The sequence below is a fragment of the Tursiops truncatus genome, chromosome 1, assembly GCF_011762595.2.
Source record: "Tursiops truncatus isolate mTurTru1 chromosome 1, mTurTru1.mat.Y, whole genome shotgun sequence".
NCBI classification, from domain to species: Eukaryota; Metazoa; Chordata; class Mammalia; order Artiodactyla; family Delphinidae; genus Tursiops; species Tursiops truncatus.
The window spans coordinates 171,227,577-171,247,804 of NC_047034.1; the positions used below are offsets into that span (position 1 = coordinate 171,227,577).

General features: G+C 56.7%; 1 protein-coding gene across 6 annotated transcripts in view; it reads right to left on the reverse strand.

Annotated features, from left to right (window-relative positions):
- Positions 1-20,228, reverse strand: part of CROCC (ciliary rootlet coiled-coil, rootletin) — a 48,460-nt gene extending 28,232 nt beyond the window's left edge. Inside the window, exons 1-13 of one of the 6 annotated variants that reach the window (XM_073795345.1) lie at positions 20,112-20,228; positions 14,113-14,254; positions 13,350-13,492; positions 7,790-8,003; positions 7,607-7,690; positions 7,469-7,530; positions 7,219-7,384; positions 6,580-6,686; positions 3,362-3,598; positions 2,826-2,922; positions 2,083-2,166; positions 1,418-1,651; positions 610-809 (exon numbers count right to left, since the gene is read on the reverse strand). In XM_073795345.1, the coding sequence (XP_073651446.1) occupies positions 610-809; positions 1,418-1,651; positions 2,083-2,166; positions 2,826-2,922; positions 3,362-3,598; positions 6,580-6,686; positions 7,219-7,384; positions 7,469-7,530; positions 7,607-7,690; positions 7,790-8,003; positions 13,350-13,375 (1,511 nt within the window). In that variant the 5' untranslated portion in view covers positions 13,376-13,492; positions 14,113-14,254; positions 20,112-20,228. Of the gene's footprint in view, positions 1-609; positions 810-1,417; positions 1,652-2,082; positions 2,167-2,825; positions 2,923-3,361; positions 3,599-6,579; positions 6,687-7,218; positions 7,385-7,468; positions 7,531-7,606; positions 7,691-7,789; positions 8,004-13,349; positions 13,493-14,112; positions 14,255-14,851; positions 14,991-19,723; positions 19,864-20,111 lie in introns of those variants that run through there. The other 5 variants (XM_073795347.1, XM_033842573.2, XM_073795348.1 and 2 more) reach the window with 5 other exon arrangements.

Here is a 20,228-nt window from a genome sequence, read left to right on the forward strand (position 1 = left end):
AGGACAGTAACAGTTGTGAACTGCATGAGTTTGATGGGAAGACTAACTGAGATAATACACAGGAAGCACTTGGCAATAAGCCTAGCACATAGTAGGTATACTGGAAAGGTTTGCAAACTGACTGCCAGGAAACACAACCGGAAGCAAAGCCAGTGCATTAACAGGGGTTAGGATGAGCAGGGGAAGCTGTGAGGAGGTCCCATCTTTTTATTTCCCCTCAATTTTTCAAACTTTTTATTACGTGGTTACATTTACAAAGAGAAAAACCAAAAAACAAGCACCCAAATAATCAAAACAACCAGGCAGCTAAGAGTGGATAATTTCTTGTCTCCAAAATCTCCGAGAGACAGAGTCGAGAATAACAGTGTCAATATGGCTCTTGGAGATGATGGAAATGTTTTATAGTCATATGTCCTACTTGTTAGCACTTGAAATGTGGCTAATGCAAACATTTACATTTGTAAATGTTTACTTAATTTACATTTGAACAGACACATGCGGCTAGTTATGACCATATTAGTGCAAATCCGCATGTTCACAGGCTCTGGCTTGTGTTAGGCCCAGACGCTGACTTATTCTCTGGGCTCCCCGCCTCTGACCTCCCCGCACCTGTTCAGGAGGTCGACGGCACTGCGCAGGCGCTGGGCCTCGCGCTGTGCATCCTCCTGGGCCTGGGTGGCCCCGTCGGTCTTATCCCGAAGACGCTGCAGCTGTTCCTCAAGGGCACGGCGCTCCAACTCGCTGTCACTAAGCTGCTTCCGCAGGGTGCCCAGGAGGTCCTGGCTGGCCTCATAGCGCCCCCGCATGTCCTGTGGCATATGGGAACCACTGAGTGTAGGGGAGCCCTGTGAAGCACCCTCCCGGCTCTCCGCATGATGCACACCAGCCTACGCTGCGGCCTAGGCCTGGGTCCAGGCCTGGGGCAGGAGAGTGGAGCTACGCCCCCAGACTCAGTTTCCACTCCCCTGCATCGTACCCTCACCAGCCTTCTGAGACCTCTGCAAGGCCTCTGAGCCTCCATCTCCCTGGGGTCCCAGGCAACCTAAGTCCCCAGGACACCAGACAAACCGCCAAGCACACTCCTTCCCCTCCCCCACTTCTGACGCCGCCCCCCTCCAAACACACACCAAGGCTCTCTGGCTCTGTGTGGGAACCCCATCTCCCTTCCTATACCAGGCCTCTTACTCCACCCCGGGCTCCGCCCCCAGCTTCTCAAGCCCCTCCCACTCTAGACTCAGATTCCTCCAGTGCTCTCAGCCACCTCCATGGGTCCTGACTCAGTTGCCGTTTCTCAAGGCTCTGACTCTAGCCTGAATGCTCAGGCTCCTCCCCTAAGACCCCGGCTCCGATCAAGGTTGCCCAAGCCCCTCCCCGCTGGACTCGAGCTCCGCCCCAGGACACTCAGGCCCCTTCTCACCTGGACCTGCAGCTGACGCTTGTGCAGAGCGGAGTGAATCAGGGCTAGTGTGGAGGAGTCCGAGCAGGCAGGGGATGGGCCTCGGCGGGGGGAACGGCCACGGCCGGGCGAGGAGCGCCTCGGTGGGGACGGGGTCCGCGCCCCCGAGAGCCCCCGCAGGCTGCCATCCGATGCGGCCGCTGTACGCTCAGAGCCACTTAACTGGACGCCGCTCTCCATGTCTGACAGGACGGCCTGAGGGTGGGTTAGGGAGGCAGAAGGAGAAGGGGAGCTGCGGGGTTAGTTGGGCAAAGAAGCCTCAGGAGGCAGTGGGGCCACCAGGGTCCTCATGTCTAGCTTCATCCCTAACCCTGCAGCACTTTCTCACCTCCGCCAGCTCACAGCCCTCACTTCCCTCACTGGGAAGACATGATTCAGCGTTTCTCACAGATGGGCAGGGAACATGCAGTGCCTCCTCTCCAACGGGGAACTCCCCCGGGGTGGGGGGCAGGGGGTGGCAGATTTTGGGCGGAGCTAGCAGGGGTGTTAAACAGCAGCCTAGGTTTCCAGGGCCCCCAACCACTTGCAGTTCAGCTGAAGGCCACCAGGGGTCGTGGTGGCCCAGGACTACCTGGCCTTGCCCTGCCCAGGGTTCCCACCCCTTCTGGCTTCTCCCGGCTCCGAACCTGTGCCAGGTCCCTCAGGGTCTGCTGCAGCCCCTCTCCATCCTCCGTCTCCAGGGCCGCCTGCTCCTGGAGCCGCAGGGATTCCTAGAGTGGTGTTGGGGAGACAGGCAAAGAGGGGTCAGGGTCTCTGCCCTAGTCAGAAACCCCACCTTCGTCTCCCTCACGGGACTACCACCAATCAGTTGGCCTCGAAGGCCATGCCCAGGGGCCAGCAGCTCGGTAGACCCCACAGCGGCCCCAGTTTCCTCACTGAACAGACCAGGCCCAGAGAGGTGTGGTGTCCTGCCCCAAGTCACACAGCCTATTGGAGGAGAGCTGGACGTAGAACCCAGGCAGACCCCACACAGAAGGATGACCAACCCAGGCAGTACCCTTGAGAGGGGTCCCTCTGGTGGGGAGGCAGCTGAGTTCCAAAAGAAAGAGCCCTGGGCTAGCAGGGCACAGGCATGAGTTCAAGTCCTGACTCCCCAGCTTAATGGCTCTGAGACTCTGGACAAGTATTTCCCCTTGGGCCTCAGGTTCCTCATCTGTATAATGGGGATCATGCTACAGAACTGCTGACAGGATGAAATGGGATAAAGGAGGTGAATGTGCTTATCACTCAAGCTGGCACATACTAGGTGCTCAATTAATGAGGGGTGAAACTGAGTCTGAGTGGGATGCTTGGGGTTGGCCCAAGCTACCCAGCCCTCAGCCTGTGTCCATGGATCTGGTCGGTCCCCCCGCCCTGCCCTGCACCTCACCAGGGCCTCAAGCTTCTCAGTGAGGGCCTTGTTGAGCCGATCCTTTTCCAGATTCTGGTTCTGAAGGCGCTCGACTGTCAGGGCCAGCTCAGTCACTCTGGAGGTAGGGGAGCAACACAGGTGAATGGGAGACCCACCCAGCTTCTCCTCAAACCCACCAGCTCTGTGTCCTTCATGCTTCCCCAAACCTGAGGCAGGGACCCTAGGATTCGCCTCCCTTGCCGTGTGACCTGAAGTCACTCTCCTTTCTCATCTCTAAATGAGAATGAGGTGGCCACCCACTTTATCTCACGGGAAAACCCCTTGGGACTAGTCTAGGTCTCAGGAGCAGAGGCTGAACCGTTTGTGATGTGCCCTGGGCAAGAGCCCTACGAACCTCCGTCTCCCCCTCTGCCAAACGGGGTGCCTGGGGAGACTGGCTGAACTCACACAGGGGAAGGGCCCATCCCTGTTGAACAGACGCCCCCTCCTCCCTGTATCTCCGGGCGTACACTCTGTGGGGAGGTCTGCCTCGCGTGGTGCCTCTGGGCGCCCACCTGGCACTGAGGTCGGCTTTGTCCAGGTTGCTCTGCACCTGCAGCTGGGCCAGGTCCTTCTCCTGGAGCACCTTGTCCCGCAGCTGCTCCTCCAGCTGGGCCTGCAGCAGGGCCTGCTTCTCCAGGGACGCCTCGGCCCGGCTCTCGGCCAGCTGCAGGCCTGCGCTCAGCCCCAGGCTCGCCTCCTGGATGGCTCGTGAGGTCCGGGCCAGCTCCCCTCCCAGCTGCAGCAGGTCCCTGGTGTAGAGAACACAGGATGGGGATGGGATGCGGGGGAGGGCTCCCAAGTGTAAATTAAAACTACAGTGGGAAAAAAAAAAAAAAAAAAAACTACAGTGGGATGCCATTTGTCGCTATCAGACTGGGGACAAAAAGTCACATAATGCAGTGTAGGTGAGGCTGCGGGGAAACAGGCTCTCCCTACACTCCTGGTGGGAGGCTGAGTGTAACCACACAGAGGGCAATTAGAAGAACTCTGAAAATTATAAATGGATAGGTTCTAGGACCCACGGACTCCATCGCTCAGAATTTATCCTACAGATATGCCCCAGAGCAAGGAAAATGACCTGTGTATAAGGGGATCTCCACCGCAGCCTTGCTCATGTAAGAAATACTGGTGGCAACCTAAATATCTATCGAAAGGGAGCTGCTATCGCCTTTTCTTTTTTCTTTTGGCCACCGCGTGGCTTGCAGGATCTCAGTTCCCAGACCAGGAATTGAATGCGGGCCTCGGCAGTGAAAGCCCGGAATCCTAACCACTAGGCCACCAGGTAACTCGGCAGGGAGCTGCTATTAAAAACATACATCCCTTCAATGGAATACTCTGGAGCCAAGAAAAACGAATGGGGAAGCTCTTTAGAGCCTGATGTGGAACCAATTCCCAGCTATAACTATTGGGTGAACAAAGCATCTTCAAGAACTGCAAAAAGGGAACTCCCTGGTGGTTCAGTGGTTAGGACTCTGTGCCTCCAATGCAGGGAGCATGGGTTCAGTCCCTGGTTGGGGAACTCCCACAAGCTGTGCGGTGTGCCCGAAAAAAAAAAAGAACTGCAAAGATGAAATTCTCCCGAGTGTATAAAAGAAAAGTGGGGGCTGGGGGGGAAACGTACAATCTGCTGTATTTGCTTGTATCAAATGAGCCTGAGGGCTTCCCTGGTGGCACAGTGGTTGAGAGTCTGCCTGCCGATGCAGGGGACACAGGTTCATGCCCCGGTCCGGGAAGATCCCACATGCCGCGGAGCGGCTGGGCCCGTAAGCCATGGCCACCGAGCCTGCGCGTCCAGAGCCTGTGCTCCGCAACGGGAGAGGCCACAACAGTGAGAGGCCCTCGTACCGCAAAAAAAAAAAAAAAAAAAAAAATGAGCCTGAGTGTCTGGGTCAGAGGCAGCAGGAAGAGTTGAGTTTTCACCATACACCCTTTTGAAATTTGAACCTTGTGCATGTGTGAGTTATTCAAAAGCAAGATGTTAACATTTTAAATGCTAATTAAAAATTAGGTATTTTAAATATATCAAATAGGTTAAATCCTCCCCTTTCCTGAATGAACTGTACCACTGGGTACCTAACGGTAAGAAGAGGAAGTGCCTTATTATAGAAGAATTCCAGTTAATACGTGAAGAAGTGACAGAATGAGACAATCATGATTCTGCAGCCTCTGACGAATGTCTGGACCTTGGCATTGAGCGTCAAGGGCTGCTAACGCACAGACAGAGGCTCCTGATGGCAGAGTACACACGGCGCTTATGAAGAAGTCTTGTCAAAACAAAACACAACAACCCGAACCTGAATCTGATCAAGCCTTAAATCCAACATCCAATTTACAGGGCACAACCCTGTTAAAGGTGTTAAAGGACACCACAGAATCCAGACTGTGGGAATCTCTAAGGACGACTGTCCCGGTTTCCTGAACAAATAAAAGAGACTTAGAAGACAAATCAGCCAATCACACTTTGTGAACATCTATGGATCCTGATTCAAACAATTTTAAAGACAAAAAGTGAAGAAACACCATCAGTGACACTGATGAGTCAGCTGGAAATTTGGATACTGAGAGAATAGTAGATGATCTCAACAAAAGATCATCGCTCAAACAAATGTTTAAGGCACAAAAGGAAACAAACTGGTCGGCCTGCCTCTAGGCTCTCCCCTCTGCAGCCTCACCTGCCCAAAGACCAAGCAGGACCAAGTCCCCTGTGGCAAGAGGCCTTTGAGGCTCTTTTCCAACCTGACCTCCTTTCACTTGCCTTTTGCTTCAACCGCACTGGCTGCCATTTTCTCGCACCTCCAAGCCTTTGCTTCTGCTGCTCTGCCTGGGGCACCCTCAGCTCTGCCAGTTAAAACCCCGCCCATCCCTTGGGGTCAGAGCAAATTCCACCTCCTCAATGAAGCATTTTTCTGACCTCTCCACCCCTCCCAGTTTTCTGAGCATCCAGGACATCCTTTCTGTTCCACTCTCACGTCTCTAACCACTCACTTCCTCAGTCTAGAGGTTGCAAGTTCCTTTTTTAAAAAATTTAATTTAATTTAATTTAATTTTTGGCCACACCACACGGCTTGTGGGATCTTAGTTCCCCAACCAGGGATTGAACCCCGGCCCTTGGCAGTGAAAGTGTGGAGTCCTAACCACTGGACCGCCAGGGAATTCCCTAGAGGTTGTGAGGTCCTTGTTAGCAGAAGCTGAATATCATAGTAGATTAAAAGCAGGAACTGCAAATCCTGATTCAGCCACTTACTTACTGCTGTGTGACCTTGGGAAGGTCATTCTACCTCTCTGAGCCTCAGTGTCCTCATCTGTAAAATGGGGATCATTCCAGTTCCTACCTCATAGGGACACTGTGGATATGAGATGAAATAAAATGTACAAAGAGCCTAGCTCAGAGCAAACACCTAGTAAACCTTTACTATTTACTGGTAATGACTAGGAAACGGTAAATTTAGTAAATACCAAATAGTATTTAGTATTTAGCCTTAGTCATTTGGTCATAAATAGCCAATTTAGCAAGTACATTAAGTAAATACTAAGTGACCGCCATGATCTTGGTAAGAGTTAATTATTACTAGTTGCCTCTGCATCTCCGTAGGGCCCGGCACACGGTAGGTGTTTTGGGTCGGACCGAAGTTCAACTGAGTTGAGTTGAATTCAGTGTGCAAAGCAGGGTTGTCTCCTGGCTGCTGCAGCGTCTCCCCAAGCCGCCCCTCCGCCGGCCAGGCCTCCTCACCTCTCGGTGGACATCTTCACCTCGCTGAGCAGCCGCCGGGCCCCCACAGCCTGCCTCCACAGGAGAAGCAGGCGGCTGTGCTCCTGGCTGAAGTAGGCGTTGAAAGACTGGAGGGCAGAGGGGCTGAGTGAGGGGCTGGAGCAGGGGCCGGCCCACTTCCTGCCCCAGCTCTGACCACCCCGGAGGCTCCCAGGGGGCCTGCTCTGGGCCCGCATACAGGGCTGTGCCGGAGCTGTATGGTCACCAGCTCAAGCCTCCCGCTGGCTCGGGGAGCTGGATTTCAAAGCCTCCACGGACTGCAAGCAGCAGTGAGGGAGGGCAGAAAGCGCTGGGGACCGAGGTTTGCATCCCAGCTGCCAGCCAGCTGCATGACTGGGCAGCTATCCAACCTCTCTTTAGAAGGAGGATGATGACACTTTCCACATATGGTTACCATGAGGAACAGAGGAGAAATCGCCTGCCTGGCACTGGCACGTGGTATGTGCTAATCAAGGCTATTATTATGACAACCATTTACCTCTACTAAAGGGCTCACCTGACCAGCAGGGCCCTCCCTCCCCCTCCCCCTCCCCCTCCCTCCCCCTCCCCCGCCCCCGCCCCCATAGGCTGTTCCCCTCGGGTCAGCTCCCCGGTGCCCACCTCTCCCTCGCGCCTCCACGCTGCCTCCCGCTGCTCCAGCTCCTGGCGGCTGCGTGTCCAGTCACTGGTCACCTTGCGTATGTCCTCACTCAGAGCCTGGTTGGCCGAGTTCGCCTGGTCCAGCTGCTCTCGGAGCATAGAGTTCACCTGGGCCAGGCTGGCGCTTCTGGGTGGGGGAAAAGGGACCAGTGGGTGCGTGGCCAGAGAGGACAGCCCTGCCAGCCACGTGCTATCCCCCGCTGTGTCCCACCTCTGCTGTTCCTCCTCCAGGCGGATGAGGGCGCTCTCTAGGTCATGGCTGTGCTCTGTGGCCTAGGTGGGAGAAGCGGGGGCATTAGGCTGGGCAACATGGAGGGAAGCGTCTGCCCTGCCACAGCCCGGCACCCACCCTCAGCCGCTGCTGCCCCAGCTCCGCAGCTCTCTCCAGCAGCTGCTGCTCCAGCTCCGAGGTCTTCTTCTTGTACTGGAGGATCTGGGGATGGGTGGAGAGTGGCCGGTCAGCCCCAGGGGGCATGGGGGCCGGGCCAAGTGAGCGCAAGGGTGGGCAGGAGCAGGAGTGGGTGGCCCTGACCTTGGCCTGCAGCCGCTGCACGAGCTGGGCCTGCCGCTGCTGGCCCTCCTGGTAGGCCTGCAGCTTGCGCCGGTAGGAGGCCTGCTCCTCCTGCAGCTGCCTCCGCAGCTCCACGCTCTGCCGTGCCAGCCCCCTGGGCTCCTGTGTTTCCAGCTCCCCAGACTCCAGCCGCACAGCCTGCTCCAGCTGCAGGGAAGGGCCCTGGGTGAGAGTCCTGGGCCCCCCAGGAAGGCAGTCACAGGCCTCTGCAGGGGGCGCCAGGCTGGACCCGGACCCACAATGCCTTGCAGGCACATGTGGGCAATACCATGATGCAATGCACGTGTGCACGGGTGATGCAGCCGTGCATGGACACACAGACTGGGCAAGCGCGGATACACAGACTGGGTGTGCATGGACACATGCAGGTGGGCCCACAAACGTGTGCACGCAAAGCACAAAGATGCACCTGGGATAAACCTTAAAGGCCCTGGGTACACCGCGAGCCTCTCCTCCAAGACACCCAACCCCCTCTGGTGGATAATGATTGGATTCATGCCCCTGTCTCCCCACCCCCACCCTAAGTGAGCTCAGAAAAGCCTGGATTTTGCTCCACATTGTATTTTAGAACAGTGGCAGTAGCAATGTTAATGAATTAACAGCATGAGCACACGTGAATACATTCACAGGCATCAATACACGTATGCGTATCTGAGCTTAGAGACATGCACGCACATAACACACAGAGGCCACCTAAAACACCCCGAAGGTGACACAGATGAACTCATCCCGCCCCCGCTCCCCACACACACAGCACTCAGGTTTGTAAGAGGTGCGCACATGGGTTCTAATATAAGGTGTGGTTTATTAATGCCCTCTCAGCCCAGCCTAGCCTTGGGCTCCCTCCTCTCCCTGGGCTCATGGGAAGCCTCTGCGGTCGCCGCCCTTCCCTTACCCACAGGCAGCTTGCAGCCCCTTCATCATCAGACCCTGGGGGCAGAGGCAGGATGCCTGCCGGCTCTGACTGCCTCGCTAGCCTGGAACCCCCTAACACCCTTAGGTACCCGCTGGTCCCAGGGGGCCCCTCAGCCTCCTCCAGCTGTTTGGAAGGGAGGAGGGAGGAGGCCGCTGAGGACAAGCAAGAACAACAGAGGAGCGACAGTGCCCAGGGAGAACCAACAGCACGAGAGCCCAGCCCAGTGCCTGGCCTGCAAAAGCCCGGGCAGGGTATTCACACGCCCACCCACACTGGGTCCCAGGGAAGCCAATGGCAAGGGCAGCTACTCTCACCCACGCTAGTAGCAGGGCCAGGCCAGGTCAGCCCTCCAGGCCTGTGTTAAGCGGTATGGCAGGAGAGACCCAGTGAGCCACCAAGCTGAGAGGCATCTCCAGCCCCACCCCTGTTGCAGCAAATATAGAAATGGAGTTTTCCCTCCCCTGAGAACAAGGAGAACAAAGGGAACAGTGAACAGGCTAGAGAAGAAACATAACCTGGCCTGAAAGAGTTAATCACTCCTCGTTTTACTTTAACTGTCACTAATTTGTAGTAACTTTACAAAGCTAACCTCACTCCCTGACACTATGTAATTTACGTTCAGCACCTATCACGCCTAGCTCTTCAAGTTACATCCCCTGCCTCTCAATCCCTAACCTTACTTTGTCCTGGCACTTACATTCGATAACAAATCACCCCCTATAGTTTTTGCATTTCAGAAACAAGGTCGCCGGCTGATAAACCAGAGGCAAACGAACGAGGCCAACGGACACCATTACCAGACCGCCGGACCCCAATTACTGGGCGACCTGACGCCAGCTATGACTGTTTTGAAATAATGCAAAGGAAAGGAAGAATGCAAGACCTTCACTACTCTGATCCTCACCACACACCCCGGACTGCGAGCCCCACATATAAAATCTTCCCTGATTCCCAAGGGTGGGGGCACAGTTCTTGAGGTGCTAGCCTGCTGTGTCTTGCCTTCGGCCTGGCAGAAAAATAAAGCCATCTCTCTCTTCCTCCAAAAACCCTGTCTCCGTATTTCTGTTTGGCCTCGGTGCACAGGGAAGCCGATATTCGGCCAAACCACGCCCACCCCCGGGGACAGCACTGGGCAGGGTGACTGTGCCCACGGAGACTGCCTGGGGGCTTCAGCTTATGTGGGTGGGGATCCGGTCTGAGGGTGGAGGAGAAGGCAACGTGCAGGGGGTCTCCACCTGGAGGGTGTGCTGCAGGCCCGTGGCCAGCATCTGCGCGAAGTCCACCTAAGTCAGGTGATGGGCAGAGCATCGCATCTGAGTGTGGTGACGGTGGCACCGAGATGCCGTGAGTGTGTTGTGCATGGATGCGGGCGCTTCCTTGGGGGTGGGGGGGTGCGTCTTGTCGTCTGTCTCCATGTGGGACCCTGTGTGTCTCTGGGTCTGGGCCTTCACAGGGACCGGGTGAGGTGGCGGCTGCAGTCCCAGGACTACGTTGTGCTGCGGGCGATGGGTCGTCTTCATGTGCACCCGTGTGTCCATGTGTCTGTATGACTGTGTGCACAGTCACAAGTGGGCGGACCTGGGGAGCGAAGCTGGGCTCTGCACGCGTCTGTGCACTTGTGTGTACCTTTGTCTGGCTGTAGGTGTCCAGGAGCTGTGAGACAGTGTTGTGTTGTCTGCGGTGTGGGTATGCCGGATATACCGCGGTGTGTGACTGTGCGTGTGGGTGGGACTGTGCGGTGTCTGGGCAGCTTCTGTGAATCTGAGTGTCTCCCCGAGGTGGGTTTGTGTTGGTGTGCGGGGAGGGTCTGACTGTGGCTGTGTTGTGTGCATTTTGCACATCTGTGTGAACCAGCTGCTGTCTGCTTCGTGGCTTTAGAGGGCTTCCTGCAGCCACCAGGTGCTCCACCGCTTCTCCAGCGCTCACCGCCAGACCCAAGCCACTCCTGGCCACACCCCACCCCTTTCCACAAACTTTGCTGCTCACCAAGCAGCCTTTCAATTTTACTTGTAATTCAAGAGGGAAGGAGGCTGCTACCAAGCCAGGGATGAAAGAAGTTTACTGTCTCCCCTAGCAACCGCTGCCCCAGTCCCCGACATTCCGGTCCAGGTTGCCACGGACACTGGGGGTGGGGGGGCAGGGGGCCTGGCCTGTGGAGCCGACTCCCTCCTTCCCATCCCAGCTGCCTCGCCCAGCACCTGCTCGTCAGGGACAGGAAGAAGCGGGGGTCTCCACTGGGACCCTGAGGTTCTCCCTCTGACCTGGGAGGTAGCCACTAGGAGCCCCTGCCTCAGTTTCCCTACATGTAGTCAATAGGACAGAGACCCTGACCTCACCTCCACTCCCCTTTCCCAGGGATGCTGTGGGGTTTAAGGGGTCGGAACAACCTCACTGACTGGCCCCCTAAGCCAGCGCACGTGCAGCAGTTATAGCCACAAGGGCAGGCCCTGTCACCTGCAGCCCGGGGACAAGTGGGCAGCAGGGAGTGACCGTGCCGCAGGAGCACAGAGTCCCGGACCAGGGGTCTCGGCCCAGCTCCACCACCGACCTTGGGCCTGTCATGTCCCCTCCCTGGGCCTGTTTCCCCATCTCTAATGAGGTGATCTCCAGGCTCTGAGGTTCCCTGTGGACCCACCCCCAGGAAAGGCCTCAAGGTCACTGTCATGCAGCCCCTGCCTCCAGGGGGCCACATCTCAGACAGAGGACAGTCTCCTGCCAGGCTCGCTCTACATGCTATTCAGGGGCCTCTCCAGCCACACAAGGAAACTTTCTAGACCAAAGCAGCTCCCCCAACCGGCCCAGCCCCACAGCTGTGTCCTAGAAGCAAAGGGACCCGCTACCTCCACCTCTTCTTCCCTCCCCCTGCCAGCCTGAGGGGCAGTGCTAGCCTCACTGTCAGTCAGAAGTTGGCATTTAAAAGAGGCAGCCAGGGTTTCACTGGTGGCACAGTGGTTGAGAGGCCGCCTGCCGATGCAGGGGACACGGGTTCGTGCCCCGGTCCGGGAAGATCCCACGTGCCGCGGAGCGGCTGGGCCCGTGAGCCATGGCTGCTGAGCCTGCGCGTCCGGAGCCTGTGCTCCGCAACGGGAGAGGCCACAACGGTGAGAGGCCCGCGTACCGCAAAAAATAATAATAATAATAAAAAATAAAAAATAAAAATAAAAGAGGCAGCCAAAAATAAATAAATAAAAGAGGCAGCCCCCAGGGGCCTGACACTGTGCCAGGGGCCAAAAGATGACCAGCCTAAACTAGGAGGGGGCTGTCTCAGGGCCCACCACCAACAATACAGACTCCGCCCAGCCCACCTGCCACGCCCCCTGCAAACTTTGGGAAAACTAGCTCTGCACGGTCCCCAGTGCCGGCCACCATCCTGCTCTTCTGCAAGTCCCAACACGTCAGGGGCTTGTCCAGGCAGGCGGATGTCAGGACACAGGCACATCCCACAACGACACAGTGGAACACAGATCCCTCTTCCCATCACGGGTATACAAGCCCCTGTGTGGACAGGCCCGGCTCAGGGGTCTAGCCATCCCTAGCTCTGCTAGTCCCACACAGGGGACCCTGGGCCAGCTTCAATCTTCCGTTTGTAACATCAGGGGTCACGTCTGAGGCCCTTCCAGCTTTCCCAGGGCCAGGTGCCCCCTGGAACTCCCAGGCCGGTTGCCTCTTCCCATACCCAGGAAACAAAACTGTAACACAGAGCCCTCAGCTGTGTGACCCTCAAGCAGGGTGCTTTCCCTCTCTGAGCCTTGGTTATCTCCTCTGTTGAATGAGCATCATAATGGTCCCGACCTTGGTGCATTACATGTAAAGCACCCAGCTCATGCTTGGCACAGAGTAGGCACTCAGTAACCAGCAGCTACTATAATGAGTGTTATTACCACCCACACATCTCCCATCCGCACACACACTCCCTCCCTCATGCAACTCTCTCACCAACTTTCAGCCACCATCAACTCCCCAGGGTCACTTCCAACGAGCCTGGAGGCCTAAAGGAGAAAATGCACTAAGAACCACCTGTACTCCACCCACACCGACCTCCTGCCCAGGCCCTGCAGCACAGGTCCGGGGGACGTGAATCCTGCCTGGACTTGCAGGCAGGCCCGGCTTCTCCTTCCTTCCTTCCTTTGCTGGGCCTCACCCCCACGGGGAGCAGGGCAGGTCTGTGGCTACCTGTGCCTACCCCAGCCTGTTGGGTGGACCCCAAGGCCCAGGTAACCGGGGGCACAGGAAGATGCCCAGAGACTCAAGGGGTGGCAGGGGCCTCTAGGGGTCTTGTGCTCCGTGCCCCACCCCCCAAGCAGGCTCGGGACAGCCAGGAATGAAATACCCCAGTTTCCAGGCACTTCATCCCCTCGTCTCATTGATTCCTCACAGCTCCGTGTCACATTACTGTCCCCGCTACGGAAAGCAGGCTCGCAGCGCGGGGTGATTTGCTCAAGGCCGCTCAAGTGGGCAGAGCCACAATCTGAATGGAGGCGGCCTGACTCCAGGGCCCACATTCTGCCCAGGAAGCGGGCCTGCCCTGGCTGTCTCCCCACCCCTGCGGCAGGGGAGCCCCTAGCCCAGCTCTCAGCCCCCCGCAGCACCCACCCTCTCACTGACCGCGTTGTACTTGATGGCCAGCTCATCGCGCTCAGCCCGGCTCTGGGCCAGCAGGTCCTCCACGCGGGACAGCTCCTGCTGCAGAAGCTGGCTCTCCTCCTTCAGTGACAGCATGGATGCCATCTCGGTGGCCGGCAGCAGGGCTGGAGAGGGACAGCGGGCACACAATTAGCTTCCACCTGCATCCTGAGGGACCGCCTCCCCCTACAGGTGCCCTACCCATCCCTGGAGGCAGGAAGATGGACCAGGTCCCCACGAGGAGCGGTAGCTGAGGGGGCCCTTCCCAGACTCTCTCGACCCAAATATGAGGTGTGGGTGCCGCCCTCCAGGGGGAGCAGGGGCCCATCAGCCTTCCTGCCCGGGTGGGGAATGGACACTGCCGCTCCTTATACTTCTACAAAGCCCTGAGCTAAGCTGAGCTGCCCTCCCCCTCTAATCTTGGGTTCATCCAGCTCACACCTTCCCTGGGAGAGAATGTGGTGTTTGGGGTTTAAGTCTTTGCAGCAGGCTGCCTGCAAGCAAGGAGGGGATGCTCAGCCCTGCCTTCCAGCAGCATCACATGGAGAACAAGTCTGGGAAAATTACACCTCTGAGCCTCCATTTCCTCATCTGTAAAATGGGACCCTCCACCCCAGGCTTGTGCCTGCCTCACAGTGATTATTCAAGAAATGGAAGCTGCACTCGTTACCGTCATTATGACTGTCGAGGAGGGGGATGTGAGAAGAGGTGAGATGCAGGCAGTGTCTGTGAAGGGGAGCGGTACCTGGGCTCTCAGGCTGGGAGAAGTTGCGGGTGACAATCTCCCTGATGCGGGCAGGCAGGCAGGTGGGCTGGGAATCCTGGGCCGGGTCCTGCACGTTCAGGCCCTTCTCCTGGCCCGACCCCAGGATGCTGCTCTCCAGTGTCTGCAGGGAAAGAAGGAGGGTCTGCGGGGAACCTGGGACCTTGGGCTCCCTGGTGTGGGTGGGAGAGAAACAAAGTCCTGCCGCACCAAACAAAGATGTGGGTGCCCAGGAGACCCTCGGGAAATCCCCAAATGGAAGGAAGCCTGGGAGTTAGAATCGCAAAAAGCCCAATGGGAGGATACTCTGTGTGCCCCCTGCCCCGGGAAGGAGGCCCCCTCGGGGGCCAGAGAAGCAAACCAAAGCCCACGGCCCACTCACAGACCTCCCAGGGCAGCACAGAGCGTTGGGGGCTCCAATCCAGCTCCCGCCCTAGATGGGTGATGACCCCACTGCTCCAGCAGAGGTCACCTCAACCCTAAAATCTGGAAGTAGGGACTTCCCTTCACTCGAGGGGCACTGGATAAGGGAGTCACGGAGTTGAGCCCTGAGCACCCCTCTACCACCAGTCTGGCCGGGAGCTGCAAGCTGGGGTCCCTGCGCACCCCGTCACCACACCTCTCCCACCCCTGGACCCCTAAGATGTGCCCACGCCTCCCACTCCTGCTAGGCCCACACTCCCCTGCCCTGGACAGGGTGGGCACAGCCCCCAGGACCCACCTGGATAACCGCCTCCAGTGCCAGCTGGGCCTCCAACGACCCCTCCAGCCCCAAGTTCATGGGGTGGAGGCCGTGGGCACCCCTCTCCAGGCCCTGCGCCAGGGCCCTGGAGACCAACACAGCCCGCCCACCCTACAGCCAGACTGCTGTGCTGAGCGCTGGGCAGATTAGGCTTAAATCCGGCGGCGCCCCCACGTGATCAGGGAGGTGGGCGGGGCTGAGGGGGGAGGGGAGGGGAAAGGAGAGGGTGGGCGGGAAGCTGGGCAGCGGGGAACAGGAGGAGGAAGGACGAATAGGGGGAGGAGAGGAGAGAGGGGAGGAGGTTGGGGAGAAAGGGAAGGAGTGGAAAGAAGAGGGAAAGGATGGAGAGGAGGGGGAAGGGAAAGGGGGAAGGGACCTGGGGGTGAAGACCCCCCCACTACACACACACACACACACACACACACACACACGCACACACACTCTACCCTCTCCAAGCACAGGGCGGTGGGGTCAGCATACAGGAGGCGGGAAAGGCCAGTCTTCAAGACTGTCTTTACTGACCCAGAAAAGGGGTCACAGGGTTTGCTAAGAATATCTTTATAGGGTGCTGGGATGAGGTTTTCCCACATCAGGTGCAGGCTGTGGAATTGCCCAGTCCAGGCAAGGAGCTGAATCCCTCTTCTCCAACTCCCAGCCCCACCCCCGCACTAGCTGTGTGCCCCAGGGAAAGCAACTTTGCCTATCTGAGCCGCCGTGTTGCAAGATGCGAATATTGGCACCCATCCCATGGAGTCACCTGGGGGCATAGAGAGCTTACAACTGGGCACCGGGCTCAGAGTGAGCATGTGATCAGTACTGATTTCATTCATCTGAAGATCTGAAATGTACAGTCCCTGTACCCCGGACCCTGGGGCTCAGAGGTCCACCCACTACCTGCCATTGTTCCTTCCCTAAGGCAAGGAGGCTGTGCGGTGTAGTGGTTAGGCTGTCAGCTCTGAAATCAGGGTCAGATATGGGGTCGCATCGGAGCCCCAGCTCTGCCACTTGTTGGCAGTATGACCTTGGACAAGTTACCTCTCTGAGCCTCAGTTTCCTCATCTCTAAAATGAAACTGATAGCACCTACCACATAGAGTCACTGTGAAGATTAAATGGGTTGAACAGGGTAAGGGGTTTGCACCACAGCTGGCACGTGGAGTAAACGGCGGCTGCTCTTCCCATTGTCATTAGCACCATGTGTCTGGGCTCCTGCTACCTCTTGGCCCACAGCCTCAGGGTGCCCTCTGCTCTAATGCCGTGTCCCATAGGAGGCACATTCATGTTATCTCATTAAATCCTCACCTCAACCCATTTCCAGATGAGAAAACCGGGACACAGAAAGGTTGGGGCTCCTACCTATTCAAAGTGGCACACTGCTGCAGGGAAGTGGGAAGCCCTAAGTTCTTTCCACTTAAGCCAGGCAGCCTCCCAATAAGTGCCTCAAGGGCAAGACCGGGGCATTGGCACTTCAACGCTCTACCAACCGTGTCTAAGTCAGACCCAGGAATGCAGCAGGTGCTGCATAAACGTACATCAGTCTAAGCGGAGCCTGGAACCCTCACCCGCAACTAGGGAATCTGCTCTGGAAATGGAAAACCAGGAAACAGGGTACACTGGGCCAAAATAATAAGTGCCTCCACATTGCCATGGCAACCAAGGCCAGATTTAGGCAAAACTAAACACAGCCAGAGGCAGGAAGCCGTCACTACAAAACCCTGGGACTCCATTTTCCCCCCTCCAGACAGCCTCCAGAAAGCCCCTCTACAGGCTGCACACCCATAACCAGAGCAGGGGGAAGCCACAAGCACCCGCAGGCCAGGCTCTCCAGACCTGCTTGCCCAGCTTGGCAGAGACGGGGCCCCAGATGTGCTTGGTGAACTGAACTGAATTATTCTGTGCCCTTCCCCAGCCAGTGCCCTAGGGGATGGGGGAAGGGAGCAGGATACCAGAACGCTTTGGGCTGAGTGATTCCAGCCCTTGGCTCTGTCCACAAAGTTCTCCCCCTCTGGTCCTTCTGGGTTCTATTATAAAGCCCAAGAAACCGTATCTAAACCCTGCGTGTATGTGCATTTTCTAATGTCTGCAGCTTCCACCCAATTCTCAGAACAACAATTGAATTCCTCATAGGAAAGATCTGGATGTTACAGCTTCAGCGTCTGACTGCCAGGAATCCAATCTGGCTGTGCCTCCCCACAAGCTGTGTGACCCTGGGCCAATGGCCAATGAGTTTGCCTCTCTGAATCTCAGTTTCCTTTTCTGTAAAATGGGATAATAACAGTGCCTGCTTCTCTTAGGAGGATTAAAAAAGATGATCTACGCTTAGCTATGTGCCTGGATATGGTGTGACAGAAGCTGCTCTGTGTTCACCAAAAAACATTTCTGATTCTTCTTAGGAATATGGCTAGAAGTCATTTCCCAGACTCCACTGCAGTCAGATATGGCCATGTGATCAAGTTCTGACCAGCAGAATTAAGACAGAAAGAAGGTGTGCCACTTCGGACCTGGCCCATAAAAACCTCCCACAAGGACTCCTCTCCTCCCCCCAGCTAGAAGGAAATAACGCTGAGTTCCTAGGGGATGCGAGAGCCACAAGCTGGAAGGGGTCTGGGTCCATGGGTCATCATGTAGAAAGCCACCGAACAGGACTTTTCACAAATGAGAAATAAACTTCTGATGTGTTAAGCCACTGAGATTTCAGGATTTCACTATCCTATCAGCTAGAATTACTTTAATGATTACCCACTGTTACATAGTGCATACGTGTTGTCTATTATTAGCGTTATCATCACTAATATTATTGGCTCCTCCCAGTACCCAGTGTGCTTGGTGAACTGAACTGAATTATTCTGTGCCTCTCCCCAGCCAGCGCCCTACCCAATCTAGAACCCTGCCTGGTACACAGTAGACCCTCAGCCATGGTTGGGCGAATAAACACAGAGGAGACACCCTTTGCACTTGCTCCCTCCCCAGTCCTGCTTAGTCCTTTGACCACCCTGCAAAGCTGCCATTTACCAGGTCCAGCTGCAGGCCTTAGCCAAAAAGTCCCTCAAAGGCCACTCATGAGTTTCAAACATACCAGCTGCTCTCACCCACTTATCCTTTCTTTATCCTCCAGTTGCTGACTAGAAATTATAATAAAAATATTGAGCCAACCATGAGCCAGGCTCTGTGCCCCAGTTTCTGCATCTGTACCATATCTGTTTTAACCTTCTTGACAGTTCCATGATGCTGGTACTGTTCTACCCACTTTACAGATGACAACACTGAGGCTGGGTGAAGTTAAATGGTTTGCTCAAAGTCATCCAGCCATGAAGAGCTGAAGCCACAGGTGAGAAGTATGCCTGGTTCCAAAGTTTTAAACAATCACACAATGGCTACCATCATGCAGTGCTTACTGTATGCCAGGCACCACCCTAGGTCTCTGATGTATATTATATAAGCCACTGCCACTGCTTGCCTGGCCTGCTGAGATGGCTCCTCATGGGTCTCCCTACTTCCTCTCTTGTCCCCCAGCCCAGTCTATTCTCACACATCCCTCTTCTATTCAACCCCCACGCTGGCTACTATCACTCTCAAAATAAAATTCAAAGTCCTACCGCAGTGAACAAGGCCTGCTCAGTCTAGCCCTGGTCTACCTCTCCACCTCAACTCCCCTCTCCCCCAGCTATTCCACTCTAGCCATGCTGGCCTTCTTGATTCTCAAACACACCAAGCATGCTCCGACCTCAGGGCCTTTGCATCTGTCATTTTCTCTGCCTGGAATGCTCTTCTCCCTTCCTTTCATGGCTGACTCCAGACCCTGGCCAAAAATGTCACCTTCTGAGATTATGAACTCTGACTTCCCAGCCAAAGTGGTTCCTGCCAGTAACTGTTCACTGTTTTCTTCTACATGTATGTTGTCTGTCTGCTCCAAGGTCAGGGACCAAGTCGTCCTTGTTTACTGCTGTCTCCACAGGGCCTAAGGCCCAAAGCGCCATGAACAGCTGTTGAGTGAGTGAATAAATGCTAGGAGACAAGTAGTAATATAGGAAATTAAATGAAAAAAACAAAGAAACGGTTTGGCAGGGGTCACACAAGGCAAGTCTTGGCCATGTTTGATGTGACCCACAGACTGAGTTCCCATAAGGGCCCCAGCGAACACATACCCAACCCCTGAACACCTCGCAGGAGTTCAAGGTAAAAACCAGGCAGTGTCCCCCACAGGGGACTCCTGGGTGGGAGGGGTACCTAGTCTCTGAGGGCTGACCCCCATCCCCAGGGCTTGAGAGAAAGACCAGAGAGGAGGAGCTAAGTCAAGGAAACCTCCAAGATCCAGGGGTTCTAACTCCTGAGGTCTTTCCTGGCTGAGGAGCCTGGCCTTAGCCTCTGGTCTGATCAGGCCACAGGATTTGTTTGTTAAGCACCTACTGTGAGCTTAGCTAAGGAAAACAGGGCCCCCTCCCCCAGTGTCCCAATCCCCCAGACAAGTCAAGGTCCCAGATGGAGCTGGGGAGACTGGCCACCAAGGGGGCAGACATTGCCTCAGAGCGCTGTCCTCTCGGGTTGGCAAAAAGATCACAAGGGAGCCTGCTCGTAACGGCAACCCCAGAGACTGGCACGAGGGTGGGGTCTCAGGCCCTACTTTGAGTAACCCAAGGAGGGCCCAAATCCCTGCACAGGCGGTGCCATCTTGGGCAGTTCAATTGGCTGCTCTGGGCCTCAGTTTCCTCATCGGTAAAACGGAGCTACCTTCGACGCCGTAGGTTGCACTGAAACACAATCCCAAGCGAGGAGGGCAGGGACGGTGCCTGGCCCACACGAAGCCGCAGCAAGTTATCGCTGCTGGTGGTGACAATTGGGAAAAGCCTCCTACCCCAGCTCAGCCTGGAAAGAGGTGACCCCCGGGGCGGAGAGGTGCTTGTCTGCAGGCCGCTGCGCCCGGGCAGGCCCCCGCCTCCTGCCGCCTACCCGAGCCCGCGGGAACCCGGGCAGGATTTGGAGCAGGACGGCTGGCAGGATGTCCGCAGAGGCCCCGGGCGCGCTCTCCAGGAGGCCGAGCCGGGCAGCGCCGGAGGGTGCGGCGCGTACGCCCTGAGCGCCTCCAGGGCCGGGACGGCGGCTCCAGCCCGCCCCCTGGCGCGCGCCCGCCTTCCCGCCCTCCGCGCGCGCCGCAATCTCGGCCCAGCGGCCTTCTCCCGCCGCAGCCCGCCCCGCGCGCCCGAGCCCCTGACCCACGGGAGCGCGCGCCGCGGACCTCCTACCTTGGCGCGAAACCACCGCTGCCGCCGAGGCCGAGCGGGCCGGGCCAGGCGAAGCCAGAGGGCGGAGCCCGCGCCCGACCCGCCCGCGTCCCCGCGTCGCCTGGGGTGGAGGGCGCG